The 14,922-nt window shown below is 39.3% G+C and overlaps 1 protein-coding gene across 31 annotated transcripts in view; it reads right to left on the bottom strand.

Moving 5' to 3' along the window:
• Positions 1-1,327: 1,327 nt before the first annotated feature.
• Positions 1,328-14,922, bottom strand: part of C2CD5 (C2 calcium dependent domain containing 5) — a 71,591-nt gene continuing 57,996 nt past the window's right edge. For 19 of the 31 annotated variants that reach the window (XM_087935243.1, XM_087935246.1, XM_087935245.1 and 16 more), the window contains 9 exons: positions 14,453-14,551; positions 11,353-11,442; positions 10,742-10,826; positions 10,532-10,618; positions 8,641-8,691; positions 5,469-5,570; positions 4,327-4,517; positions 3,211-3,357; positions 1,328-2,686 (listed from right to left, as the gene is read on the bottom strand). In XM_087935243.1, coding sequence (XP_087791369.1) covers positions 2,573-2,686; positions 3,211-3,357; positions 4,327-4,517; positions 5,469-5,570; positions 8,641-8,691; positions 10,532-10,618; positions 10,742-10,826; positions 11,353-11,442; positions 14,453-14,551 — 966 coding nt within the window. In that variant the 3' untranslated portion in view covers positions 1,328-2,572. The remainder of the gene's footprint in view (positions 2,687-3,210; positions 3,358-4,326; positions 4,518-5,468; positions 5,571-8,640; positions 8,692-10,531; positions 10,619-10,741; positions 10,827-11,352; positions 11,443-14,452; positions 14,552-14,922) is intronic. The other 12 variants (XM_087935234.1, XM_087935241.1, XM_087935238.1 and 9 more) reach the window with 2 other exon arrangements.

The raw sequence follows: 14,922 nt of genomic DNA, 5'->3' as shown, positions 1-14,922 counted from the left end.
AGGATGAGATGGATCTTTGAGAATGTTTTGAACTTTCTTAAGGCAGCGGGAGCTCTAAAGCTCTTCCAAAGAGGGGAGAGGGCAACCCATGATCTCCTCTGGGCAATGACGTTAACCTTCTGGAGTGCTTTACTATCTGCCACTGAGCAATTGGCAAACCATACACAGGTGCAGGACTTAGGAAACAGGTGCTTGACAGCACATGGAAACAATTTAATAGCCAGCCATCAACACCCCAGTCAACAACTAAAAAACCCCACACAGAACCAAGCACCATATAAATATTATACAGAGAATAGCTCAAAGCACACAGTCTGCCAGAAGGAAGTTCCCTGAGGATGGGTGCTAGCACAAGTCCGAAGTTCGGATGACAAAAATCTTTGATGCTAGTGATTAATCCAGATTGGGCCCTAAATACATATACTATCACAATGGATATTAAAAATACTACATATGCCAAGGGTCCCAATATTGGAGTTCATAAAAGAGCTCCCCTGGTGAATATGAAGCTTCCTGCCTCACTTAAGAAAGCTTCAGGTTTTTTTTAGCACAACACAAGAGACAAAAAAACCACATATATCTCCATTATCTGGTTATGCTGAGGTGGATAGCAGCTAAGAGTTTGCTATTTTCTCAGGTGTATTAGAATAACGTAAGAAAATACAATGATGTTGGTGGAAAAAAAAGAGACAATGTTCTCAATGTTAGGTATAGTAAAGGTAAAAGATTCCCCTTGCACATATGTGCTAGTCGTTTCCAGTTCTAGGGGGCGGTGCTCATCTCCGTTTCTAAGCCGAAGAGCCAGCGCTGTCCGAAGATGTTTTCGTGGTCATGTGGCCAGCATGACTAAACAGCAAAGGCCAATGGAACGCCGTTACCTTCCCACCAAAGGAGTCCCTATTTTTCTACTTGCATTTCTACATGCTTTCAAGCTGCTAGGTTGGCAGAAGCTGGGACAAGTAACGGAAGCTCACTCCGTTATGCGGCGCTAGGGATTTGAACCGCTGAACTACTGACCTTTCTGATTGACAAGCTCAGCGTCTTAGCCACTGAGCCACCGCGTCCCATTTTAGGTACAGTAAAATGTTAAGTACCATGATGGTGCAAGAAAGCAGGAAACCACCATCTCTCCAAACACCACGTATAAGGTAAGGTAAAAATACGTATCCTGTATTTCTTCACTTCTCAAATTATGACATTAAATGGTTGTTGAAAAAAATTGGGGCAGAATTCTAGATCAGAAAGAAAACCAAACCTAACCCCACCAGAAAATCATCATATGATTCCCCCCACCCCCCAATATCTGTCCACAGCATCAAATCAGACATTTATATAAAGAGGCTTTATTATGTACATAGGAATGTGACATTCACTACTCTCTTTGAAAAGAAATATCTGAATTGGACAAATAATCTAGAAGTTTCTGCGCTTCAATCCAATAAATTCTCATGTATTTACATTCAAGTTTACATTATGTACTTCAAGTTCCATATTGGAAGCCACTGGAAGATTTCAGCTTGACCCTTCTTAACGCAAGAATATGTTTGGTGAGGGAGGATGAAAATCTGGAGAATGTTTGATGGATATTCTGTCAACGCTCCACCAGTTGAAACTGAACATGGAAACCATTTTTAAGTGGCCTCTGTTTATGTTATGTGACTCTTCCTCTATCACCACCCAAAACATCTACGGCTGGATGCAAAATTCCCTTCTAACCTTTCCAATTTACGGATGAAATCACTCTCAGCAATTTCTTGGATTCTTGTTATCACATCCATCCAGGGTTATCGGAACATTCTAGTTTTATTTACCACAATCCCTGCCTGGAGTATCAAAGCTGAGGGCTGTTTATTGAAGGGCAGTGGCATCTGTGATTTCTCCATTTTGGTAGCATTTACAACTCAACAAGATCAGAAATCCTGATCTTTTCTTCCAACGCAGCTGGGATTTGAGTGCCTTGAGAAATATTGTTCCTGCATCCCGTTGTTCCAAAAACAGGTTATAGCAATCATATGTGCATTGGCTAGTTCATCGTAATCAATACTGCAATTTTTTTTTTTAAAAAATTACAATTAAAAAAGTCTATAGTTTACTAATATGAGAACAAAGAAACAATCATGCCACAAAATCCAGTTTAGGATGCTTATTATTCTTGCTTATTCCAACAGGTAAATTCTCTGTGCAGGATGAACATCTGGCAATATTAATGCCATTTTCTTCTTTTATGGAAAACGTGGATTTAGTTTTCCCAGTTATTCCAGTTTCAATATAAATATCTCTCCCTGCTTTATCAAAGAATTAGCAACGTCTTCATCTCAGAGTGCTTCTAAGATATGCAGGGCAATATCCTGAGGACCCTGAAGAACAATAGATAGTCAGTTCTTTCTTCTGACAGATGTCCTTTCATCTGTCCGGAGAGCTCTGAGGTGCTTTCTTGGATCTTATCAAATGGGAAAGATGTTTTAAGTTGGTTTAAAATGGAACTATCCTTCATATACGGAGTGTGAAAAACAAAACCTGGCCACCGGAGCCTCTGGAAATATGGTCACGTGAATAAAATCATCTCCGTTCTTCATGTTGTTTCTTTTGTGGAACCAGTAGCAGAAAACTGGGCTGGTACCCCATCCAGTTCAGATTCACGAATAAAAATAACTGCATCTCCACTGACATTTATTAGACACTGGGCCTGCAGCAACAAAGAAGGGATGTTCAATCATATGCACGATGGACTTTGAAACTGGCAGTTTCTGATAGCTTAACAGAGATTTATGAAACGTGGTTTCGGTAGCTTCACAAGTTCTAGATACAGAGCTGAGGGAAAATATAGATGATAGCAATAGTCCTATATGGGATTCAGCAGATAGTTAGAGCAGCTATCAGGATAAAGAGGTTTTGGAGTAGCGTTTGTGTACTTTCCCGTCTTTAACATTTTTAAAATAATTTTTACATAATTTATAAATTGCCACCACCATCTAAGGTGTAGCAATGCTATGGAGCACCTTTTGCAAATTATTTCTGAAACACTGGACATTGTTTTGCAAAGTCACGGGGCCAAAGGCTTCTTCCTTTTGGTTCTGAAAATTCCAGAAACAAGTTATAAATGGTTTAATTTGGCTATCACTTTCTCAGCAAAAAGTTGTGGGCTTTGGGGTTATCACAAAGAACCCCCAGATGGACACCAAGAGGATTTGGTAAGGCTAGCATATTTACCTGGTTTTTGTTTGGGTTCTCCATAAACACACACTGCTTCATGATGTAGGAGACTACAGCATTTCCCCCAAGGGCTGCCACGTGAGCTCGGACCATCGCAAACACTTCAGCAACAAATGCATGCAGGAAGCCACTCACACCACCTTCCTACAAAACATATACAAAGAAGTTGTTTGAATGTAGAACCACAGAGTTGGAAGGAACCTTAGAGGTCTTCTAATCCAACCCTCCACTCAAGCAGGAAGCCCTACACCACTACGAAAGAGTACTCAGAGAGAAGTCCCATAATACCAAGCAGGTTAGAGACTCCCATACCACTGAAAATCCTAACTGTGGGAGAATGGGTGGCAGAGCCTGAGGGTGGAGTCAAGAGACTCATCAGCCTATAATCACTATGTAGCTTCAAATGGACGAAGTCCAACCCCTCTTGAATTCCACTGACCTTTATCTAGCACCAAAATACTGGTAACTGTTAGCTGATTTCTGTGCATTAACATGGATAATAATAAATCAATTTAATTGGAACTTCACGTGTGATCCTGGTCTTTTGCACCTGACAACAACTGATCTTAAATGGTGCGACCCCTGGTGCTCTCTGAGCTCATTGTTTACTTCCAGGTGTTTCATTAATAATGAAAGGCAATGAAATGTCCGCAAGAAAAACACCAAGTCGAGACAGCACCAAGGATACCACGATTCAATTCAGCACTTCAATTATTCTATAGATCTTAAATCAAATCTGTACTGATAATTCATGTTCTCTCCTAGTTGAGAGCCTTCAGATCTTCAGGACAACCAGCATGAAGTACTTCTTTTCCATCAATGTTACTTTGCTAACGTAGAATTTAGATAAAGTCTATAAGGATCTCATGTCAAAAGAGGGGACAAGAAATTGGAACTTGACTAGCATTCAATATACATATTTCTCTAGAGGAGAACTAGCAGACGAGATCTAATAGCAACCCCTTCTGCTGGAGACAGTGGGGCAGGGTAGTCCTATTGGGGTGAGATGGCTCCTCAGGCATTCTGGAGCCAGGCCACATTTCAGATTTAAATCCCTCCTGAACTCAATTCATGCCTGCAATTACTCATGGGAGAAAGACACTTGTCACTCACCTCTCGCAGAGAAGTGGTTTCTCGTATAAAGAACATGTTGATGATTCCGAGGTATTTCGTTATTTTTGCCCCAGGGATGAAAGAAAGCGGTGTCATCTTCACAACTGGCACAGTGGAGTTCATTCCCATGGGTCCCAGACGGTTACGGCACTGTCCTTCGGTCAGTGGACTTGGCTTGTCAAAGGAGATGGCTACACAGAGCAAAGAGAGAGAGGGAGAGAAGCTCAACTGGAACTCTGGGCAAACCGGCCGGAGGCAGCACCAACAGTGACCCTTCCACATGGGTGTGAGAGAGCTGGGTGACCACATTCAGCTGCCTGTGATGCTCAGCCAAAGAAAGCGAATTATCATGCAGCACATGCAAGTGAGAGGCCAGAAGCTTGGTTGGGATTAATTTTGGGAGAAAAGGATCATTCCTGCCAAAGGAGACACGGAGGCCAGCAGCTGCACAGACAGATGATTGGTTTATAAAGTGGATCTACAGAAAAGGGTGGGTGGGAGGGTGAGAGGGTAGAGTGGAAAGATTTGAAAAGGGAGTCAAAATCTGATGAACATTTTCTGCAAGAAGGAATGACCAAAAAGTCTACAGGAAAGAGTGTGAAAGTTGACATGTTTCTCCGTTCCACTTTATTTTTATTTATTTTTTGCTGTTTTTGCAAATTTGGTCTAAGCTCTTCCAGCTTCCATCTAAATTGTCACCTTGAGCAAATAAAGCAAAACCTAGGGAAGGACTTAAACAAGAATTTAAAAATAATAATAATAATAAAATCTCACCATGGATTAATTCGGTAATTACAGCCATGCAGGTCACATAGGGAATCCTTGCATGTTATGAGTAATTTCACTGAGGTATACATACATATTCCGCCGTGCAGAGTATGTATATTTTGGGGGTGGGTGAGGGTGGGTGGGTTACAATTCACAAGCCTATTGGCCTCCGATAACATATGCTGGCAACGATTCGGGGAGCCGCTTGCTCCAAAATTAACCGTTTTTGGACAGACTCCGTGCGTCTGCAGCTTTCACACTCGGGACACTGATTTTTGCAACGCCACTATTGAATACGAAGCTCTGCCCTTTGCCACTGAGAGATCAGAATCTAGGCTCCCAATGATCAGAATGGGGTAGAAACAGCTGCCTACTTGTCTTAATTGATCCACGCCTTATGGTGTGAGCTTTCAGTTTAATGAATTCTATCCAGCTGTTGCATCTGTCTGCAAAGGAACTGTAATCAACTGAAGTGGCTGGAAACACAGACAGAGAAACAAAAGAGGGGAAAAAAAAAAAGAAAAGGAAAATATGGATGACACCCCTTTGCCCATTGAAGCGTTCCTTCTGATGAACCCGTTATCTTGATTTGTATCCCGCCTTTATTATTTTTTATCAATGACTCAAGGCGGCGAACGTATCCAACACATCTTCCTCCTCCTATTTTCCCCATAACAACCACCCTGTTGAAATGAGTTGGGCAGAGAGTGAATGACTGGCCCAAAGTTACCCAGATGACTTTAATGCCTTAAGGCAGGAATAGAACTCAGTGAATCCAACAGTTATTGGTTGCCCCAAGTCTTTCGATGAGATTTGAATGGAGCTAAGGTAGTGCATTATTTGTCTAAATTTACACACATATATAAATTAGTTATGAGGTGAGATGGCTCAGCAGTTAAAGATGCTGACCTTTTCGGCTGGAGAGATGACAGCTCAGGTTTGAGACCTGAGCGCTCTGCAAGGGGTGAGCTCCTGACCTCACCCCAGCTCCTGACCACCTACTAGTTCAAAAGCATGCAAATGCAAATAGATTAATAGGTATCACTTTGGTGGGAAGGTAACAGCGTTCTGTGTGCCTTTGGCATAGTCATGCTGGCCACATGGCCACGAAAAATGTCTTCAAACAATACTGGCCCACTCAGCCAAGAAATGGAGATGAGCAGTGCCCTAAAGTCGAACCTGACTGGCCAGGGAAATCTTTACTTTTACATTAAATTTGAACATGCTTATAGGGAACTGTATACATATGTGCGTTTGTGTGCATCTCCTATAAGAATGACCAAATTCATTTAGAGCACTTGCCCATTATGGAGGTATTTTGCAATTACTTGCAACAATTCAGAGCTTCGTATTTTCCAAAGCCTACCGCCACTTCTGAAGGGTTTCCAATTGGCCAAAGATTTCCACAAGTTGGTATTACAAAGATCAGCATAGGGACTTCTGAAGCCATTTTTATTTCAATTGTCTGCCATAGGCTGATACCAAGGGAGTCGGAGAAGAGTTTCTTTTCATAGACATACATTGAACATATTGAATAAGTGGTTTAAACTACCCTTATGAAACATTATATAGGGGTGGGGGAATTGTTGAATTTCTGAATAAATATTAAATACCCTGAATCAGCTCATATTTAGTAAATATGTAATAAGTTGAGCTACCATGTTTCCAAAATAAGATAAGACCTGATATTATATATATATATATATATATATATATATATATATATATATATATACATATATATATATTGCCACCAAAAAAGGCACCAGGTCTTATTTTCAGGGGGAGTGTCATCCACTGACTAACCTCACTTGCGCACATCGCCCCTGGCCTCCTTTTTGCTGTCAGAGGCTTTCAGGAACTTCTTCTGAAGCCGTCAAGGCTTTCTTGAAGGCCTCTGCAGCCAATAAAAAGAGCTCTGGATTGATCCAGAGCTTTGTTATCAGCTACAGAGGCCTTCAGGAAAGCCTTGCCAGCCTTGCAAGAAATGGGCGGGCAAGGCAGGTGTCGGGGTGCGCAAGGCCTGGCTACAACTGTCCAAAGGTAAGTAGCAGGGCATCTCCATCCCTCCATCCCCACCCTAGCTTAATTTTTACCTGTGCACTCTGGAATGGGCAAGATCTTATCTAGGGCTTATATTAGGCACACATGTAAAAGTCAAGCTAGGACTTACTTTCAGGGTAGGTTGTATTTTCGGGAAAACAGGATAGATTAATTTAAAATAAGTGATATGAAATATCCAAGAAAGTTAAATCAGATGTAGTAGTGTTCAATGTAATTTGGGAAATAGAAAATACATTCAGCTTAATCCTTATTACACTGTGAAAACCTAAAGCAAGATATAAAGTAATTGGCACCAGTTGGATCAATGGAGAAAGTCAGATACTGCTCTGACAGTTCTTAGGATTCAGGTGATCATTCCTGATAACATTCATATTTAAGATTATTGATCTTGGAATATTAATGGCACATCCTCTCAGCAATGCCTAGTCAACTAAGGCAACAGTTCTAATATATAAAGTGGGGGACTGAGCAAAATAAATAAATACTTCTTGCAAATCCATAATTCAAATTTGGGTTTACTCAGCCCATTCATCAGATCAGAACATTTTGTCAAATCCATTTATTGTGGGCTGTTCCCCGATACCACTAGATGACATCGCTAGGCTTGGCTGCCTTAGAAGAGTGAGGAAAATTCTCAGGAATGACTCACATCCTGGTTAGCACTTCTTCACTCTCCTACTATCAGGTAGGAGATATAGAAGCATAGCCAGCCATACCAACAGGCTGAAGAACAGTTTCTACCTGTGGGCTGTCAGACTTCTGAAAGGAAAATAACTTCATGTCAAGATAGTATGATAGACTTGCAGGGCTGGTGCGTTGTGCAACAAGGTCACATAGTGTAATAAGATTGGGACGGGGTTAGGGACTTGTGTGCTCACTGTGAGTTGTGTTGGGGGGTGGGTACACGAAGGGAGGCTTAGCCAATCTCATTGTACACATGTTGTACCCTGACAATAAAGATAATAATTTAAAATATTATATTTAAAATCCTAGGATTACCTTGAAAGGGCTGGCTCATAAACTCCGTGTAACATCATTTTTATGGCACTGAAACATCTTATTTTTTGGTATGTTTTATATTCAAATAAAAACTGTCTAGATAACTGTAGACAGGCACCAAAACGGATAATGACGACTCCGTGATGAGAAGTCGTATTGATATATTCACAGCTCTTTTACTATACCCATCTCTGCCCTTTGTTTAAAAAAAAATCCAGGGGAATTCAAAATTATATTAAGGTAAGATGAAAGTCAATAACCAACATCATTTCAGAAAATTGTTCTGAACAACAACACTATCACTTGAAACCCATTGTTGTTTCCAATACATATTTTGGGTACCAATAAGCCATATCAGAGCATGTTTTCAAAGGTAACTAGTGAATACCTTTCAAAGTTTTAGTGTTATGTCTCAAATGTATTCCCAACAAACCCAGGAATGCATTTCCACTTCTGGCTTTCAGGTAAATCAAATAAACTCACCTCTTTGACCAGCTGGTATACCTGCGTGGGAACTTGCATTCTCTAGATCCTCTAATAAGACAAAATGAAGTCCACCAATATGATATAGGTAGTGACAACTCTTATTAATTCAGATTTCTTTTCATGTCAGTTTTCAGCAATGATCTGCTTAAAATACCGCTCTAATCAACTTTGGAGTCACTGAATATCAATGTTCAGGACCTATTAACCACAACATGATGTGTGAATGCTCTATTATACTGACATTCAATTTGGCAATGAACATGAGAGAAGATTCATCTGCACCCTATTTTTATGGGAAAAAACAGGGAATTTTTTTTTCTGCAGGGTTAGAAGCCATTCATGACCCTGATTACATTGCAGTTTCCTGCCATTTTTATGTGCAATAATGTATTTTTGAAGCAAGGTACATCACAATAAAACAGTTGTTAAATAAACAATGAAATGCTAAACATTCCTCCCAAAGCTCAGTCCTGCTCATATATGTGACAGGATTACAGGTAATTCTCAACTTAGGACCACAATTGAGCCCAAAACTTTAATTGCTAAACAAAATAGTTGTTAAGTGAGTTTTGTCCCATTATACAACTTTTCTTGCCATAGTTGTTAAGTGAATCGCTGCAGTTGTGAACTTAGCAAAGCAGTTGATAAGAGAATCTGCTTCCCATTGACTTTGCTTGTCAGAAGGTTGCAAAAGGAGATCACATGACCCTGGGACACTGCAATGGTCATAGAGATGAGTCAGCTGGCAAATATCCAAATTTTGATCACGTGACCATGGGAATACCGCAATGGTCATCAGTGTGAAAAACAGTTCTAAGCCACTGTTTTCAGTGCCGTTGTAACTTTGGTCACTAAATTAATTGTTGTAAGTCAAAGATGGTAATACCTATAGTCTATATCAATGAGGATTTAGGACTTAGATCAAGGTACTCCTATGAGAACAATACTATTTTGCATAGCAATTCAGCTAGAAAAGTTTGCTTGATTTCATAAAGATTTTTGAAAGATGGTTAAACAGATCAATTGAAACTTCTTTTAAAAATCCACATGAAATTATGCAATGTTTTGTAATATAGAATAAAACACACGCACAATACTCCAAAGAAAAAGATACTAAGCTACGAATAATGGTACCTCCCATTTTACTTTTTATCCTTTTCCAAGAACTGAGCTCACATTTTAAATGGCCTTTGTACTGCAATGAAAACCTAACTTTTCTTGATCTCTTTCCAGCCTATCAGCAAACATTTAAATGATGGAATATTTATTCCAATCTTCATCTGCATTAATTCATACTAAATAAATTTTTGGAGACGTAAAAGAATTCTTTTGGAGCTCTCTATGTTGAAGGTTCCATCTTCTGAATTAGAATAAAGAACGGGCTGAAGGAAGAAGAACACTCAATTCTCTTTAGAGAAATAATTATTTTTTAGCTACAATTGCTTTGCTTCTAAAAAAAAAAGTTCATTTTAATCTTTACAGACATTGTTGATTCAATTTAGCAGAGATAATTTTCAGATCACTGAGGAATTGCTTCATGTATTCCCAAAATGCAGTTAGCTCAGAGTCAGAATTAACCATTTTTGCAGGCTCAAAGCAGTTACAGAATTGCAATTAAAAACAAGCAAAAAAATCAACTGTTCCTTTTCATTTGCTCCTTCCTAATATATTAACAGCTTATTGCAATTAAAGTAATTTTCCTCAACACAGTTTAGGTATAGCTTGCTTAGCTTTCCTATAGATGGAAAATACCAATATTCAATTTATACTCGGTAACGGTATTAAATCCAAGCTGAGTTTGTGGGCAAGCAGCAAAGGAGCAAGTGAATGAAACATATAAGGGTAAGCATATGCCTTTTCTTTTTAGGATAGTTAAATAAAATCCAACCTTTAGCTGGTGAGAACTGCTGAGGCATGTGAGGATCGGAAGAAAGCTCCAATGGAAATTGCAGCTGTTCTTCATTGTCTGTGGAAGCTTGAAATAATAAAGTGGTAGATAAATATTCATTTTTCCATTAAAATGCAGATGTCCTGAAATCACGGCATCCACAATGGCAAAAGAACGAATGTGTACATTCCCAAATGTTTTTTTTTTTACCTCTTTGTAGGTTTTTTTCTACAGTTTTAGCTGTTTGCAAAGCCTGGTGTTTGTCAAAGGTTATTGCAACAGCTGTAACAGTAACCTGTAATTAGAAACATTTGACTGTCAGTTTTTTCCATTCATTCATTCATTCATTCATTCATTCATTCCAGTGTCCCTTTAGCTTAGAAATACACATGTGTATAGACATACAAACATGGGATATACATGCATACACACATGCAAAATTGTTGCATACTCGAAATATACCCCACACAGCGTCACAATTTTACAATGAAAAGTTAACTTTCATAATCTTTTCTATGAAGGCTGTCAATCAGCCAGGGCATGGTTGACTTAAAGGTGTCTTCTCCAAAAGGCAACTGAAACGTTTTCCAAGGGAAATGAAAACCAAGAAATTCCAGGTGCCTTTTGGAAAAAGCACCTTTGGGACATTCATAATCTTGTCTGATAAATCTCTTCAGATTTAAATCAGAGACCACCATGAGGCTAGGTAGGTTTCCCCAATAACAGATCCAATTTGACCAACGTTACTTTCATACAGCCCTGTCCTGATTCAGAATAATGTAAACACTACAGAATGTAAATGGAAATAAGAACAGGCTTACCTGAACTAATTCATCTTCTGGAAGTGCAACAGTAAAGTTGACGTGGCACAGGCAACAAGGGATCATCGAACGGAGTTTAAAATAAAGGCTCTATGAAATATAAAAAATGACTAATAACTTCCATCTCCTTTTGGGGCCACTGGCAAGCATATACAAATTTAAGAAGCATCTTCAGCATAGAAGCAAGATGGCTCTCGTTCGGAAAATTTTATCCGGTCAAAGAGCATCAGGATGACTTGGTCAGTCGTAAATTAGTGAGGATGGCAAGTTAGAAACGTTAGAAGCCTCCAAACCCTATGCTGTACATTGTTTTTGCTGTTTTCTTTGAAGTTTCTAAATGCACGGTTAGCTGCCCAGAATGATGAGAATGAGATGGATGGCTACAGAAGGCATAAAAAAGCAAATACAGACCCATTTCTTTGAACCTCCAGGTTTCTGCTCAATAAAGCCTTTTGCAAAAAGATAAATGGAAGTAGCTGAAATTGGTGTCTCGGATCTAAAACATGCAATTTTGCTCGTTTTACCCCTTAAAAACCAGGCAGTCGTCTCTAAAATGTAAGGCACCAATTTCACTGCTTCAATTCATTCTCTAAAAAAACAGAATGAAAATCCACTCTTGGCCTTGCCATTCAGGGACCTCAACACAACCAACATGGCCTTTAGTGGCATCGAACTGTTCTTTTTAGAAAGGTATTCTCAGGATGCAGGCACGTTGCCCGGCAACACACAAGTCTTACTTCTGCTCATCCAACCCCCCCATGTCACTGTTTGTGTGTGTGGCTTTGAGTCATTGTTGATTCCTGGAAACTGCCTGAACTGCAGATAGTCCTCAATTTACAACCATTGATTTAGCAACCTTCAGAGTTATAACAGCTCTGAGAAAAAGGACTTTCGTCTGCTCCTTGTGCTTATGGCCGTGGCAGCATCCCCAAAAGTTATGGGATCCAAATTTGGGCACTTGGCAACTGGCGTGTAGTTACAAGAGTTGCAATGTGCTTGAAGCGTGCGATCACCATTTGCAACGTTGTTCAGTTGGCAAAATTAATGGGGAAAGCCAGATATGCATAACAACCATGAGATTTACTTAACAACTGCAGTGGTTCTCTTAACAGCCATGGCAAAAAAGGGTATAAAATCGGGCATGATTCATTTAACAATCACTCTGCTTAGCAACAGAAATTCTGATCCCACTTATGGTCGTTGGTTGAGGACTGCCTATAGTCCTGCAGTTTTCCTGGCAATATTTCGGATGTGCCATTGTTTTCTTCTTCCTAGGCCTGAGAGAGAGTGCCTGGTCCAAGGTCACCCAGCTGGGGTGTCAAGGATGAGAACTCGGCAGTCTCCCATATTCTATCTTGGAGCCTAAACCACTAAAGTAAACTGGCTCTCTGTTCATTTCATTATCTCCCCAGATTCCCAGGTGTATTAGATAACAACGTTCTCTTTAAAAAATGTTCAGATTGCCAGGAAGCTGAGTTCCAGTTGCATAGTCCTTTCTTATGTCTTCTGAAAAAAGTTCTTCATAAACTTGCAAGTCATGTTGTGTGGAAAGAAGTCAACCAGAGTTTGGAGCTCCCATCCATCCATCCATCTATCCCTTCAGCTCATCTTAGCACTTTATCTTCTACCTACCTACCTACCTACCTACCTACCTACCTACCTACCTCATCCTCTCTCTCTCATTCTGCCTGCCTGCCCGCCCGCCCATCCATCCATCCATCCATCCATCCATCCATCCATCCATCCATCCATCCATCCATCCATCCATCCATCCATCCATCTATCTATCTATGAATGTAAATGGGCAGTTGAATAGTTGGCAAGTATAAAGGATAATTTGATGGTACTTGCAGATTACCACGCTGTTGACCCCTTGTTTATACCAATGCTCAGCATACTATGAAAAGTGGGAAAATATTGGTTTAATTTCTTTACTAACTCCTAGTTGATCTGTTGAACATGAGACCCTAAACAGAGAGGGTTAGTGAGAAAATGCTGTTCCCATGAAAAGATGACCCAGCTGATGACATTGATTGTGTAACTGGAAAAACTCACAGCTAAGCAAATGGGCCTTGAATATACTTCAACTCCAAATTTATGCAAATGAAATGTTCATGGTGCCTGCCTGAGGAGTATGACAAGGAGTATTTGTTTTTTTAGATAGCTGTACAATGACTCATTTCAGAAAAGAAATCCATATGATTTTAGAAAAATTAAAGATCACAGACATGTATTATTTTATCAGATCCAGAGCCGTTTCAGATAGCAAATCTGGCAAACCAAATCTTATTGACTTTAAATCAGATCATTAATCAGTACTATGAATGCTGTATCTGTTGAATACATCCTTTTGATCTGGATTTAGTTTAGATTGGAAAGTAATTTACAAATGTTCAGTTTTTTTCTTCAGAGATGTAAATTGCAAGAAACTGTCCAGTACAGTGCAATTTTTTAGAATAGATTTCACTTGAATTGAAGTTAGTCCTAAAATGTAGGCTTCCCCAAGACTCTTGAAAAATTCAGGATCTTCGTGATATGTGATATTTAGGATAGGTGATGGTAATATAGTCTTTGGATTCTATAATTCTGTGATTTTAATTTTTTACCATGAGTATTTTTTATGTTTTGATTTTATTTTGGTCATTGACCAAAACACAAATAACCAAAAGAGTCACAATTGATTAGAATAAAACCAGCTATAAAATCTTGTAACAGTCTGAAATTGTAAAATTAAATTAAATTAAATTGTAAATTAAAGAAGTTGGGGTGTAAAAAGTACTGTGAAAAGTAGTGAATAGCCATAAGTCTTGCAGCATGTAAAGTATTGCCAAAGATAATACATCTAATTAAATAGACCATGGATAGACTGCAAAGGTTAGCTCATGATTTTTGGGAAGATGGGAAGATAATGTAGTAACAATAAACAAAGTCATTTGGTTATTATTTTACACAGGATATTTGATGTCTTTTATATAATAGTCATTGATTTAACAGTCATCTATAATTTACACCAGAAAAGCAAGCAAACACACCTAAAGCAAAGGACTCATTAAACAAGTAGTTCAAATAACTAGATTAATTCCAGCGAGCATTCTCTTACCTTTAACAGATTCTCACAGAGATCATTAAAGGTCTTGTTCAGAGTTTGGTTTGTGAGGGTAATATTGCTAAGTCTGGAGACTCGTACAGACGTAAACATCTGAAGCAGAAAAACAAGATTGTGAATTGCCATCCTTAAGTATAAATAAAAGCCTTATTATTGGCTGAATTACAACTGAGGTATGAGACAAAAGAAAAATAAAATTTATTCTAGGATGATTTAATGCCAACTAGATCAGGTGTGATCAGTGGTGGGATTCAAATTTTTTTACTACCGGTTCTGTCAGCGTGGCTTATTTGGTGGGCGTGGCTTGGTGGACATGTGACCGTGGATGTGGCTTGGTGGTTGTGTGGCTGAGTGGGTGTGCCCAACTTAATGTCACTCACATCAAGGGCTGCCTCACCTGGCCCCTCCCCTCCCAGCCATTCCTTGTCACACCTAGCCTCAACTTACTTATAGTTCTGTAAAAA

The sequence above is a fragment of the Pseudonaja textilis genome, chromosome 5 (genome assembly GCF_049901715.1).
Source record: "Pseudonaja textilis isolate UNSWEBS1 chromosome 5, rPseTex1.2, whole genome shotgun sequence".
NCBI classification, from domain to species: Eukaryota; Metazoa; Chordata; class Lepidosauria; order Squamata; family Elapidae; genus Pseudonaja; species Pseudonaja textilis.
The sequence above is the reverse complement of the archived record's forward strand: the minus strand, read 5'-3'. Positions and strand labels throughout refer to the sequence as shown.